The 15,244-nt window shown below is 47.1% G+C and overlaps 1 protein-coding gene across 3 annotated transcripts in view; it reads right to left on the bottom strand.

Moving 5' to 3' along the window:
* Positions 1-15,244, bottom strand: part of BCAR3 (BCAR3 adaptor protein, NSP family member) — a gene marked incomplete at its 5' end in the record, with an annotated part of 105,253 nt that overhangs the window by 38,204 nt on the left and 51,805 nt on the right. The window contains one exon of one of the 3 annotated variants that reach the window (XM_080916291.1): positions 5,642-5,725. The exons of the other annotated variants lie outside the window; for them this stretch is intronic. Coding sequence (XP_080772417.1) covers positions 5,642-5,725 — 84 coding nt within the window. Of the gene's footprint in view, positions 1-5,641; positions 5,726-15,244 lie in introns of those variants that run through there. 3 annotated transcript variants of the gene reach the window in all.

The following is a 15,244-nucleotide window of genomic DNA, read 5'->3' as shown; positions in this document are numbered from 1 at the left end:
GAAACCCAAGTGGACATCATGAGGCTAGCTCTGAAGGACCAAGATCAATGGGGTCTCAGGCTCCTGGAAGAGAAGAGCTTCGGGAAGAAGTAACTGTCACTGTCAAGTGTGTTGTGGAAGGGAGGCAGGCAAGATCTTGCCAGGTGGTTGATGGCTACTTCCAAGAAACCACATTCCGATGTGGGTAACATCCGTATGAAGTGAGCCAAGGACACAGAACTGACGGAAGGCTGGAGGGGCCTGTGTTGAAAGAGATACTATGCAGGTTCTACACACTCGGCCTACACATAGAGATTAACCTTCACACCTTCTCTCAGCTCCTCATCCCAGCTGATCAGGAGTGTGCCCTTCCTTTCCCCAGCACACAAGCTTGTGTGCTCCACTGTCCCCCAGCTTTTCTCCCCAGGTGGGTCCCCAGTGCACTCTAGGCCTAGATGCAATGGGTGGGTGGGGCTGGGAGGGACCCATGAGTTCAGGGTAGGAGTCTGCTGATGGCTTCTCCAGCCCCTTAATGGGAAGCCAGGATCCGGGATAGTCATTCCTTGACGTGCAACCATCATTATAAAAGAATACACGTCTCTACAATAGAAACCAGAAAAGAAGTTCTTAGTCACAAAAATTAACATACTGATTATAGGTTTCATGAACCAGACAGTAAGTCGGCACATTCTTGTGACTGGAGCCAGAGAGGAACAATATAGCTCCTGGGGCTATGTCACTTGATGACAGAGATACCACTGTAGCATCCAACCCTATGACACACTTCTTTCCTCTCAGACCAGAGCATTCAAATTACTTGTGAGTTCAAAAGGTCCTGGGTCATCCTCAGCCACGTCTTTAACCCTAGCAGCAGCAGGGCCTGGGGCTCTGCCATGCCTGTCCCAATGACCTCTTATCCAGGACAATGCAGAGTGGCCTGCCCACCATTGTCCTAATCTTATTCTTCTCCACTTCTGCTGGAAGTTCTAGGCTAATGTGTTTTCCGTGTGTGTGTGTGTGTGTGTGTGTGTGTGTCTCCATAGTCATCACAGTGTTTAGCTCAGGCCAACTTTGCAGTCCTGCAGGTGCTCAATCTCTAGACAGTTTCTGAGGTCCCAACCCTGCCCCTGATTCTGCTCTGGTTTCTCTAACAAAAAGAAGTCCTCTGCTGGGATCTAAGCTCTGAGATTGGTTAGGGAGCACATAGTCTCTGTCAGCCATGTCCTGATATTGAAGCCAGATCTCCACAGCTCTCAGATGCCAATGGGATGCACTCAAAGGGCTCTTTTTACAAAGGAGCAATGCTGGGCCTTTTGGTTTAGGGCCCGGAGGTATAAATGAACAACTAGCCCCCACCAAGAGGAGGGTCTGAGTCTCTCAGAAAGATTCTTCTAGATGGCTTTTTCTACCCTTTGCTGACAGTGTATCTGTACCCATACAAAGGTAGCTGGGCCCCTGTCATTGCCAGGATATGTCACTTATAATCGGGATATCCAGATAACATAGGCCAAAAGGATCAGCTACAGGAAACAAGGATAACCTAACCTCCCTCTACCACACTCTTCACAAGAGAAAGGCACTTTCAAATGAAACCAAGTGCCAAAGACCTACACAGTATAGAGTCAATAGACTCTAAATCTCCTCCCCCAACCCCCAGAGGGAGGGGTGGAGACAAGAGAATGCCAATCCAAATGAAACACCCTAACACAACTCAAGGTCTTCTTGATATATGGCAGTAATTAATGACCGCAGACACAGCTCAATCCTAGCATTGGAGAATCTGTCCTTGTGATTCTTCCTAACTATGGCAGCCCATGACAAGACCAAGGCTGGACTTAATGGCCTGCTCTTAATCAAGCCTTTCCAGTTCATTTATCCATCTATTATCTGCATCCTACCTTTCTGTTTATGCTGTTTTGGGCAGGCAGCATCTCAATACATGGGTGAAAGTTTTTTCATAAATTTTTTTCCAATACAATCACACTGCTCTTCCTTAGGACCAGGTGTTGGTCTGATTATGTTGGTCTGATTATTCCTTCCCTCACCTACCCCCTCCCCCCACACACGCACACGCACATAGGCTCACACACACACATCAATCATCAGAGACAGAAGGGACAGAAGTAATGGGATCCCACTGCCAGCCTCCAAAATCAGGTCATTCATCCTTTCTTAACCAAAGTCCTTCCGCAGCTCCCTAAGGGACATGGTGTGCTATCTGCTACTGCATGGCCCCCTACTGTCTCCCTGCCCACATCTGGCTGTCATGTCTAGGTTTTTGTGGCTACTCCTTCCTCTGTCCAGAATGTCATTTCCTTTCAGGATACCCTCTACTAACCCTTCTAAGCTAAGCCTGTCCCCCCAGGAAGTCCTGCACTGCTCAAACTATACCTGACATGCTCATCTGAGGAGCCTGTCAATACACATTTGTCCAACACTGCAGCAGATCTCTCCAAATGCACTAACATTTTCCTCAGAGTAGGGACTATGTCCTAACTACCAGAGCCAAAGCAGCTGGCAAAGGGAGGACACACAAAGGTACCATGGTCAATTACTGCTTAGCCGAACCACAGACGTAAGCAAGATAAAAGCCAGTGTGGAGATGGGGGGGGGGGGGCAGAGCAGGGCAGAGCTGGAGGGAGGAGTCTTCCTCATGCTCAGGGCTGATTCCTGCCTATTAGAAACTGAGCCTCTCTGTGAACTTCCTGCTCTGACTAGGCCTGGCTTTCTGCTAACACCTTTAATACCTTGAGCTAGGAAGGAAGTCTTCTCTCCAAGACTGGAACGCTTTCTCATCTGTTCCCCTCCCCATCCCATCTTCTTCATCCACCTAAATCCTGAGTCACTATAAATAGTTTTTAAAAAAGAATTATCTCCTCTAAACATGCACATGTAACATGCACCCAATATCCCCCCTTGAAATATCTTTTCAAACTGCAATGCAAAATGAAACATTAATATACACGGCAGCATCTTGGTTCAGACTCCAAGTTTCCTAATATGGCTGTGTAGAAAGAATATTAGGTGCAAGCCTAGAACATCTGGCTTCTCTTCCCAGTGTCCAACAAATTGATTGTACTAGACAGACTGTTTCTGAGGCTCAGCCACTCCTCTATGGAAAACCTAAACCATTACCCTGCCTGGTTTACAGAATTTATTCTGTGGAAACAATCATGAATTATTAAGACATTAGAAAGCCTGTTACAAAAGTAACTAAATGACATTAAAGTCTAGCATTCGTGTGGCAAGTCCTTTGAAGCTGAGAATTATTTATTACTTTACATCTAATCCCAGGCCCACCCACCTAAAAGATGTCCGCCCATGGGGATGGGTAGGGCTACATCCAACATTCAAGGAATTTGTAGCGTCCCTTTTTGTATCTGGAATTCTGGAATCTCTCTGTTACCAGCTTCCCTCCACTGGATAGGCTTAAGCGAAAGGCATTTTTTTTTTCAATGCAGACTGAAGAGTCCCTGGCCTTTTCTAAAATGGTACCTACTATGAACTGCTTTGGGATGTTAGAGTTGTAACACTCAGTGTGGCTGAATGGGGACCAGCAATGTATGTTCAACGTTGATCACTCTCTCTGCTTTGACCTCCCATATCATTTCTTCCCAGGGCCTTTGTATAAAAATCCATGAGACTCCTAACTACATGCTAAGTTCTGTGAGACCGCTGCAAGTAAGCTATTCCCAGAGTGCGATTGTGTGATTGGTCTCCTATGCAACCAAGGAACTTTCATATTTTTAGTTTTCTTCCCATACAACCAACACTATTAATAACACTCTGCTTTCTCCTGAGATGCTATGGATTAGACCAAATGGAAAGTTACCATGGCTACTGAAGTGTTATTTTGGGTATAAGAAATTCACACCAAGGGAAACAGCATACGTGGTCAAACTGGAACAGCATTTCCGCCTTGTTATCAGGCAATCAATCCCAATTTAATTTTGAAATTCTAATTGCAACAGAAACTAATTATGAGCAGCACGACCTGAACCCCCTAATTAAAGTGAGGGTCAATAAAATGATTCTGTGTTATCGTTGGGGTAACACTGGCACCATGAAGAAGGACATACAAGCAGATTTCCTTCCCAGGTAACCAGCTAAGAAAACAAAACAGGAAAACTCATCTGGAGAGTCCATCTGGGAACCATAGTGAGGGACTGGAAAGCATGAACAGGTCAGAGCCTTTCTTCATGTCATAAAAGCTTCAACGTAACTGGATGGGATGGGAAACCTGGACAGAAAGGAAGTCATTTCTACTAAGAGGCATCCACCAGGATTGACTAAAGTGGGGAGTAACCGAAGGACAGATGGTCCAAGTTAGCCCTCTATGTGGCCCCTTCTGTGTATGCTTTGGGGACATCCAAACAGCTCATCACCGAGACCCAGACATTCATGAGTTGATTCTTCTTATACCAGATGCTAAGTTTATCTGAATTAACAGCAATTGGCTCATGGATGAATTTCTATTCACGGGAGATTTTACTGCCAATCCCTGAAATGCATTAGGCCCTTTGGGACCTTCCCAGTCTATCTTTGTCAACTCAAAAATACTGTTAATGGCATGACATCATCTACCCCATTCCAGAACAATCCATATTTAGGTTGAAAACCACAGCGCCCTGCTAGGCTCTGGGAGACTACAGAGCTTGGCAGGAAGTCAGGGAGGACCACGTTCAACCCACACCTCAGTTCTCTCCTCAAAAGCTGGGGACATAGAGGCATGGGAATCAACTTGCAGGATAGCAGACCAGAGGACTCCTACTTGGATCTCATCCACTGTGTGCGTTTCCACAGTTGGGTCTTTCTCCCTGTAATGGGTCACTTTCCCAAGGTTTAGCTTTTGTGTAGCAAGAAGGAAACAGAGTGTCATAGCCCCATTGTGGTTTCCCGGTCCCTTGGGAAGAGGCATGTCTGCTTCAGAGCCTGGCTCCTGAAGAGCTTCCAGCCTCCAACTTCTCTGGAATAACTGAGGTCTGCACTTATTCCAGAGCCGGTGGGGGCGGGGGTGTCTTCCCAAGGCTGACAAATCTCAAGACTGCTGAAATTCTGTGTTCATATTAATTCTTAGTACACCATGGTCAGGCGGCACAGAACACAGTCCTTGCTTTAAATGAGTTGTCATCCAAATAGTCTATTGACATTCTTATGCAAAAGCCATTGGCACTGATGCCTTGTCCGGAAGGCTAAAGTGCAAGCGGTAAAGAGAGACACATTTCTGACCCCTGCAATGTTTTACAAGCTGGCTGCAATTCTAAAGAAGATATTTTGTGGTTTCTATCCATTATATACATTGCTGACATACAAGAGACTCTGAGGTTAAGCAGAGCAGGGGGACTCAGCCACCTCGCACCCACTTTGAACATGGGAAAAGAGACAGAGAGACAAAGAGAGAGAAGGAAAAGCAGCTTTGTCATATTTGGTGACTTCAGCTTACAATATCGTCTCAGTGAGCCTGAAAGTGTCACAGACAACAGAGTTTTGTCCCAAACACAGAAAAGGGGCCCCCATTCTCTGCAGCCCGGCCAGATTCAACTTTCTTGATAGGGAAACAACCAGAAAGCTATCAGAACCAAGTGGGGTTTGCAAAGCCTGTGTGTTTGGGAGCCCCCAAAGGCTTAGAGATACGCACATCGCATCTCCAAGCCACACCTACCTTGACTCCAAAGAAAGACTTGCGCTGATAGAAACAGCACAGGGCTGCAGAGAGGGCGTGGAAGGCACTGCATTCCTTAGGCATCTTGTCTTCAGTCCCAGACACCATACACCTTCTCCGAAGTTAAAAGGAAGGGGGCATTGGATGGTGGAACCCCAGTCCCACGCTCTGTTGCTCCGGTCCACAGCCAGCAGCCAAGGGAGTGAGTCGGCTCCTTCTCCCAGGCCAATCTGTGACTTTTCCCCTCCGCTGAAGCCAATACCATCCACTCGCTCAATTCTGGCCGGCTTGTGTCCAGCCTGCCATGCACACGGTGCCAGAAATTCTCATGTGACCAGACTTGATGAAATCCTAACCCCTCTTAGAAGAGGGCTTGTGCTTTAGCTTTTAGCTGTCCCCTAATTCAGAGGCCAGGCAGAAATCGTTATACCCACCCCACCCCCACTCTGGGCAGCCTTCCCTTTTCAGGGCTGGAACACACCAGGGCAATCTGCTCCCGGTGGCTTTGTTTGCCTCTCACCCCAGCACTTAGGGCTTTTTTAGAAGCAGGGCGAGCTGTACACATCACACCATCTTAGTGTGAGACAGTGAGTTCCTTTGAGGAAAGGTGGCCCACCAGCGATCAGGTGGTGGCTTTCCCTGAGAGTCATCTTAGATGTTCTAAGCAATCAGGCAGCATCCGGGGCTCCATGCCCACCTCCAGAGCTGTTTACTTTTAATTACTGCTCCTGGCAGTAAGTTTGCAGCTGATAACACTGGCACAGTCCTCATCATTAGCAAAGCACTATTGCCTTTCGGTGTTTAATTAGCAAGTCTGTCGGCAAACACCCAGAAGCGCCTGTGTCCTCCCCACCTGGCAGCCAGAGGGAGGATAGGGACTGAGTGCTCCCTCCTGACCCAGCTGCTTTTCCTCCGCCCCTCCTCCCTTTAAGTTCTTCAGTAATTGCCCATCTCCAGTTAATTGCTCACCCTCCCTAGTCCCGCTTTAGAACACAAGCCCTGCATTCACCACCACCAAAGGTCTTTCTAGAAGACTCTAGAGAAAGAGGCCTACTAAGAGCCCCAGAACACCTTGAGGGAGATGCCTGTAATTTCTCTCATTCTTTGCAGTTAGACACTCAACTATTCTGCTGTTTTTGTTTGTTTGATTGATCGAGGTTTTTTTTTTTTTTTCTTTTGGTTGGTTTTGTAAAATCTAGCCCAGGTTTTGGCCACCTAGTTCTCCCTCGCTCTCTCTCTCCTGACATTCTACGGATGATCTTTCAGTGGCGCCAGCCCTTTTCAAAAGCAGAATGTATCCAGAAGTTTCCTAAAACTTCACCTCGGCAGAGAAACGGGACAAGGGAGAAACAGAACCTATTCGTTCCAGCAAGGACCGACACTAGATGAGGCATTAGAGAGGTATGAGAAATATCCAGCAGGATTAGTGGCAAATCCTCCAAGGCCTTGGCCTTTGGTCTTGGTCAGAACCGCCTATAAAAATGGGGAATTGTTTGTCCAGTGCCCAGTGAGCAGCTTCTATATTTGATCATTCACAGGCCTCACACACTCCAGAAGAGGCAGAGGCTCTGCCTAGGACATGTCCAGCATAGGCTTGGGAATCTGAAGGCTCTCCTGGCTTGGGAAGAGCCAGGGAAGCTGGTTTTACTTCTCCTTGCAGGAGTGTTCCTTCCTCCCTCACATGCACTGTGTTAGAGGGTGGCTTGGCTGTCCTGAGAGCCCTTAGGCCCTGTAAAGTCTTCCTGAGCTATCAAATGCCTAGGGGAGCCTCAAACTGGCACCTGAGATGGCTGAGCCCAGAGTTTGTCCAGTCGGTAGGTCAACATTGTCCTTTAGGGTCCATATCTTGCACCCAGAAGGAAGCATTTTCTATTTGCTCTCATTTCTGTCATATGAATTTAGAGGGTAAGTCTCCAGGGTACCTTTGCTGTGATGACTCATCAGCTAAGCCACTACCGAAGGGGCTCAGTTCACAGACATGATTCCCTCGGCAGGAAATGACAAGCTCCTTTAGACTAAAAACCTCTCCAACGGCTGGAAAAATACTTCCTGGGCCCAGGAAAAGGAGCATCCTCTCTCCTGCCCAGAGACTCAGTAAGATGAGTCAGAAAAGAACATCTGAATTCCAACAAAAGAGCATATTGTTCAAATAGATAGATAGATAAATGGATGGATGGATGGATGGATGGATGGATGGATGGATGGATGGATGGATGGATAGATAGATAGATAGATAGATAGATAGATAGATAGATAGATTACTGTGTGTCTGATGTTGAGGGTGGACCATGTTGTGTCATAGTACACAGCTCAGAGGACAACTCTGTGAAGTTCGCTCTCTTCTTCCAGCTTTAGGGAGGTCCTGGAGATCAAACCCAGGACACTATGCTTGGAGGTAAGCACCTTCACTGAACCATCTTGCCAGCCCTAGAAATAGATTCTGTAAATCTGCAAATAATGTGTATGCAAATTACATAGGATTATATATGTGCTTCATATATATCCAGTGCTTTAGGGCCAAGTAAAAACAGAATAGTGCCATTCAGGTGACTAGAGTCACTACCCTGTCGCCTGAGGATTTCCCTATCTAAGAAATGTCTACAAAAATGGCCAAAGACTGTTCTATAAGTATATAAGAACATATGAGTCTTGTTACATAGGTAACTATTTCCTGAACACATTAGGCTTTTGTTCCACACTCAAAAAATAATTTCCAAAGCAACACTTAAAAAAAATAAAAACCTTTACTTTCTTCTAAAATGGCCAAGGAGAAACTAAAATAATGTATTCTTGCAACTAAGGATGCTAATTACATAAGATTCCAGAGTGTTCTTCAGTGCCTGGTTATGCTTTTAAATGTCTCCTGTGCACAGTGATCAGTCCCCCCTCCTCTTCTCAATGATTCTTCTATTTGCAAAGAATCAGAGGCCAGGATGGACTGTGATTCTGCAGAGAACAAAGGAGCGGAGATTCCAGCTTTGGACCACAGAACCCAGTTAGCTGATCACGTGGAAGCCAGAAGAAGCGATTGTATCGGACTGTGTGATTAAACCTGTCATTTGTGTAGCCACATGAAAATGATGACACCTGGAGGAGTGGTTCTCACGGATGTCTTGGTACATGAAATTTAACCAATCAGACTCAGGGTTTCTAAAAACCATGCCTTTCTGTGGGTGGGAAGGATTCTAATAGAATCCTGGAAGGAAGAAGCCAGTGGGCAGAACTCTAGGGAGGGAAGGTCTAGGGTGTTTTGAGGCACCCCCTCCAGGTCTCCCAAGAGACCTTTATACTAAGGGAAATAGCTGGTTGGTGATAAGCCCTACAGGAAATCCCCATTCCTGAAGTCAAACACTCTCCGTACCCCATCCAAAAGAAGAGGCTTCAGCTGGCAAAGGGACACCCCCATCCCCCACCAAACACATCAAATTGCTGTCCTCAGTGTCAGTCAGCCCTACTAACCCACCCTACACAGTAACCATGGAAACTGGAGCCTCCTGCCAGCCACATTCAACAGACACTTGCTTCCTGTTGGCAGCAGCCATTGGCTCCTTTCCCAAAGTGTCAGAGCCACCCCAAGTAGAAGCAGGGCCCCCAGTATGACTGGCACTCTCTCTGATGGGACATGGTAGGAGGAACTGGAAGCGGCTACCTTTTCCTGTTCAGGACATCAGGGGAAATACTACCTATGGCCTCTGACCCTTCACTGTCTCAACATCAAATATCAAGTTCACATGGAGCCACTGAGTCTCTGTCGAGCGGTCCTGTGATTCACTGTTGGCGATCACAGTCAGGTCCAGCTAATCCCAGCCCCAAGTATCAATTGGGAACATCAGTCACTGTGGTCAAAATAGCTGAGCTTCTTTCTCATGGGGATGGTAAGATTCCTTTGTGTGTGCGCCTCATTTTCAAACACACACACACACACACAGAGACAGAGATTCACACACACACACACACACACACACACACACACAGAAAGACAGACAGAAAGATAGACAGAGAGATAGAGACACAGATTCACACAGACACACACACACACACACACACACACACACCACCACCACCACCACCACCACCACCACCACCACCAATCCTTTCTGGCCTGTGGTTTGTTTTTGGTTTCCACCAAGTTCCAGTTACCTGGGTTTTGGTGAACAAAGGCATCTTTAATGAGCTTTGGGATAAAACCAAAGACACCAGTTCTTTGCCTCTGGTGTCCCTGAAAAGAGGGGAAGGTAAGTTGGCTTTGCGATGTGACACTGCACAGCCTCGCCTCCCTGAGGATCTCTCTGTGAGGCACATGCCTGGGAAGTGGCGGCAGGTCGAGAGGGAGGCTCAGCAGCAGCTCTGTTTCCCAAGGTGTCTGGTCTGCAGCTGCCTGATTCAGAACTGACAGTGGTCTCCAACTTCCAGCCGCCAACAGTGAGGATATGCAGCATCCAATCTGCATGTCACTTTCAAAATAGTAGTCAGCTAATTGCATGAGACACTGGACATGTTCTTATAAAAGTCTTTATGTCAAGGATTTCTTTGTGCTGTAGGCTAACTGCTCTGAATATCCAGTGCAGGCTGGACTAAGCCAAGATGCCTGGAAGGGCAGGTATATTAAGTTCCTCTTCCTGTTATAATCAGTTCAACTTCTGGCCAGCTCCTTGAGAGTCACCCTGTCCTAAGTTAAGGAGCATCTGTAGGGCAGAAAAGGTGTATATGTGATTCTCATATACACTTCCACACAAAGAGCCTCAGCTCTGATGGAACAGAGCTGGTCTCAAATACACAGAGAACGGATAAGGCTGGAGAACAGGCTAGACAGAGCAGTTAAGGGTTGAAGATAGTCCAACGCATTACCGTCTGGTCCTGCTCCAAACAGGAATGTAAGCCAGACTAGGTGGGCAGAGGGCAGGCAATACTGCAGAGATCTTTGCTGCTCTGGGTTCACATGCACCTGCTGTGCCCTGGTGAATGCAGAGCCCCTAGAAGCAGGCTCTCCAGTGTGACACACACTCGGGCATCTGTGTCTCAGGATTCTCAAGGGGCATGAGGGAAGATGGCTGTTAAATGGTCTCTTTCAGGAAACAGTATTGATCTGCCCGACACAAAGACTAAGTACAGTCTTCACAAATAGATTCCTTTCTATTGGACATCAGGTCCCTGCCCCTCCCCCCACAACTTTGTGATTCTACAAATAGCTTTTAAAATTGCATCACTGAATAACGTGAAGCAATATTCAGCCCCGAGTTTCCCTTCTCTCTGTATGTTTTACAATCCTACCCTATATATTACTCTCTCACAAACACCTATGATCTCCTGGTACCGCCTCAGAAACACTGCACTTCCCGTGCATCTGTTTCTATGCTGTGGTATTACGGTAACAATTAGAAGAATATGCACAGAGGCTGAAGCTATAACTCAGTTGTACTTGCCCAGCACAAATGAAGACCCCATAGTCCAGCTCTGCATCTACTGGATGTGGTGGAATTCTCTCATACTCCCAACACCTAAGAGGACCAGACTTTAAGGTCACCAGTCTAGGATCTTGTGTATCCCAGATCCTGTCTCAAAAGGAGGAGGAGGGTCATAGGATGTAGGAATTTCAACTTCTCAAACAGTCTCAGACTATCTGGCAGGCTTGAGCATCTTTCAGTAGAAAGCCATGGGCCATTTTCTCAGGGCAAAAGGCAGATTTATGATGCTTGATATATAACATTTCAGGGGGGCTCTTATATATCCCCTTGTAAATCCCTGGGAGTCTAACCCGTCCAGGGTGGTTCAGCATCTACTTTGCCAGACATTCTACTGTACACATGCAGACACTGCACGCAGAACAAAGTGTGTTTCTCTCATCTCTACTTCTGGGTTTTCTCTACTGTACACATTGCCTTCTCCTTCCCTCCTACTTTTAGTGAGAACAACCTAAAGAGCTGACAGGCAATGACCATAAAAGTGACACAGAGCCCCCTCTGTGCAGAGGAGCCTTCCGAAAGTGTCCCACCCCCATCAGGACCAACTGAGCTCTTTCCCATTTTACAGGCACTTCTGCAAATTGGCACCTTTCAAAACTGAGCTATGAGACAGACATCTGAGTGGCTCTAAAGAAACTCTGAACATGTTCCAGACTGGAATGCTGCGCCCGTAGTTAGCCGAGTGACCTTGGGAGATTCTTTAACCTCTCACAACCTTAAGCTGCTCCCAAAACACACCAGGTGATCACAGGCATCAAATGAGATAACAATACAAAGCCTGTCCCCTAACACATGGAAAGCACAGTCTGCAAATGTGAGCTTCCATTCCTCTGTGAAGAAAGGGACCACGCTTTACTGCTGTCTCCTCTCAGATTCTGGGCAGGCCAGCCTGTGTCCTCAGAGAAGGTGAACAATGACCGAGTCACTGTCTGACTGCAGCTGGTGCTAAGGACCCTTCTGAATGTACCCTTCAAAACCTGAAAACTGAAATAATGCGGAGGGTCTTTAATCAATCACAGTTGCTCAGATGTCTCAGACAGACCCCTGCATCTTTTTTTTTTTGATGAGCTGTTTATGGAAACAGGCAGGAAACATATCCACAGTATCTGCCTCCACACCCACACCCAGGGCCCATCTACTTCTAAGCTCTCCACGGGACTCCCCATCCCAGCCAAGCTGACTGAGCACCTGTAGGTAATCCATGGGATCTGGGTGATACCTCCCGCCCTGTCATTGTCCCTGCACCACTCTGGCTGCAGAATCAGACTTCAGTCTATGTTCTGACCTGCTGTCCTGCCAATCTCACTCCTCCAACACCTTCGTGCTGGGTGGCTGTTGCCATGACAACAGATCTTTGGCTTCTGCTTAGAGTCCCCCCCAAGAACCATCTCCCAGGTGCCTAATTTCTTTACACTGCTCTGGTCCATATTACTGGATTGTTTGGTATTAACTTATTTCTAGTGTCTAGCCCCAGGAAGGTGGTGCCCCCCCCCATCCACACCATTCTAATTTATATTGCCAGTCTGTATCCCCTTCCCCACCCCACCTCTTCCTTTAAGCCTGCACAGCGGGAATCAGCCAGTCACAGTGAGAATTGCAGAACTACAGGGCGGGCAGGCACCAGGGGAGACCACACTCATTCCAACCAGGACAGAAAACAGTGGAATTAATCCCTTCTCAATAAAATTTTAGCCACCTGAGTGAAAAATACTTCAGTAGAAAAATGGTCTTTTGTCCTGTTAGAAACATTCTGGTTATTATCATCTGAATGATACAGTGACTAATCCTACATTCTGCCAAAATAGCTCTGAAAATCAGTCTGTATTAGGAGCTCTTAACTGGGGGTGAAGTATGACTTCTACAATTTATTCAAACTCCTGTGTGATAATTTGCTCACTGGAGAAATAGGTTAATGCTTATACTCAATTTTCAAACACTTAGGGGACCTAGAAGTCCCCACTGATTGGTTTTTCCGATTTTTTAAAAAGTAACTTATCTATTCATTTATATATTCTCTCTCTCTCTCTCTCTCTCTCTCTCTCTCTCTCTCTGTGTGTGTGTGTGTGTGTGTGTGTGTGTGTGTGTGTGTCCACACTTCCAAGTGGGAATCTGCTGTTTCCTTCACCTTGTGGGTGCTGGGGACCAAACTCGGGTCATGAGGCTTGATGGCAGGTACCTTTACCTGCTGAGCCATGTCAACAGCCTAAGATTCAGAAAGACTTTCAATAGCCAAGTAGAAAGTGAGCAAAATAGCCTAGTGATCATGACTGGGGCTGAGGATGTATAAGACTTGTCTGGTTGCCATGGACACAGGTTGGCTTGGCAGGGCTGTGACTGGTAAGAGGAGGAGCCAGGGAAGCAGTGTTGAGGTCCTTTACAGCTGTGAAGTAAGTAGCTGTTCCCCTTGTGAGAGGGAACAAGCCCTTGCCCTCCTCTGGTGAAAGGGGCCCTGTGTATCACAGTATATGTGGAATATGTGGAACAAGTCTGGTCTTAGCAGCCCCTTGGCAGCCACACATCTAGGGAGTGCATCTAGAAAGGCCACAACGGTCATGCACATCTCTCTACCTCATTTCCCAGTGTGTGATGTTACCCAGGGCCAGAATTTCTGCTGAGAATTCCACCAGTGTCTCATTTAACACACTGGGAGATGGGGCTTCATTATCGACACGCTCTGGGCAGCAAGCGGTAGTTTTTACAGTGAATAATGAAAGCAAGCCAGGACCTGCTTTATCAGATGTGCTAATAGAAGCCCATCATACCTGACTACCAGGACCAGAACAGTCTAATCTAAAGCAAATGCAGACCTCCCCTCATCCAGCGACAGACAGTCCTGCAACCCAGGTCAAGGGTTCATCTGGATCGTTAGGGACGCTGGACAACATAACGTGCAAGGAAGTGTGTCACCTAGACTGGGGATGCTGAGCACAGAATCTCAGAACCAGAGGGCAGCAGGACCTCAGGTGTTGAGCTGGGAACACCTCTGTGTATAGACCTCCTGTGCCCTTAGAGGGGAAAAGCCGGATCTGAAGGCTCTCTGTGAGAGACTGCATTGATCTGCAGCCAATGGCTTCACTTCCCCAATTGCAGCCAAGTACAAGGATGTCTAAAAGGTCAATGTTTTCTTTACTTCGTGCCTAGGGTGAGGACAATGGATTGTTTTTGCCAGTGTTCAAAGGCTACTACAATGCCACCAACCCCCACCCTGTCCCTGTGCACCTTACAAGTGTTCCTTCCCAAATAGTTGGGAGAGCTGGGAGGGGGTGGGGAGGGAAGGTACTGGGGTGAGCAGCAGGAACTGGCCTGGATCGTTCTCTGGAACACCATGTCTTAGGGTTGGGTCACTTGTGATAACAGATGTGGGAATGTTTCCAAGGTTGCACACAAGATAATGAGGTCATCCACAGTTCTCACCAGGTCCTACTTCGGCCTGCTCTGTAACAGTGGCCACCACGAAACTCTCCAGCCCATAAATAAACCAAAGAGAGCGAAACTACAGAGAGCCGAGCGCAGGGTTTAAGAAGATAAGAGGGAAAAGGGACTGGAGAGGTATATCTGCAAAGTTTAACATGTTAACACAGTATATGTGTATCCCAAGGAGACCGAGATAATTAGAAAAATAGCCTACTATGATCCTAAACATTTATGGGGAAATATGTAGATACCAGATGGTGGTGTTGGAAATATGATCATAACAAATTCAAGAGACTAGTGAGAATGAGGCAGTGTTCAATATATAATTCTGCAGAAAGGGAGACACGGCAGAGAAAGGGCAGAGACGGCTGGTGCTGGTGCGCTGTTTTGGCATAAGAGGGCATCTTTAAAAGTTCCCCAGCTGTGGGAACTTCTTGTCCTTTTCTCCCATTGGCTGGACTGATGAATAAGTTGGGGCTTGAGCCTGCCCCTTTCTGATGTAGGCTTAGTCACTTAGCAAACTTCCTGTAGCCTTCCAACTCTCAGGATTCTGAGGCAAGCATGTGGCAGCCCTAGAGGGGCGGGGTGTGTGTCTAATGCCTCCTGCTTACCCGTGACTGCTGAACTCTAAGCACACCTCATACTGAAAGCAGACCTGACAATATAATTCTGGCAGTGCTTCTCAATAGCTCTGCTTCACTGGATAGCACGTGTGTTTTACCCATGC

The sequence above is a fragment of the Micromys minutus genome (assembly GCF_963924665.1).
Source record: "Micromys minutus genome assembly, chromosome: 4".
Lineage (NCBI taxonomy): Eukaryota > Metazoa > Chordata > Mammalia > Rodentia > Muridae > Micromys > Micromys minutus.
Note: the sequence above shows the minus strand (reverse complement) of the source record. Positions and strands in the feature narration are given on the sequence as shown.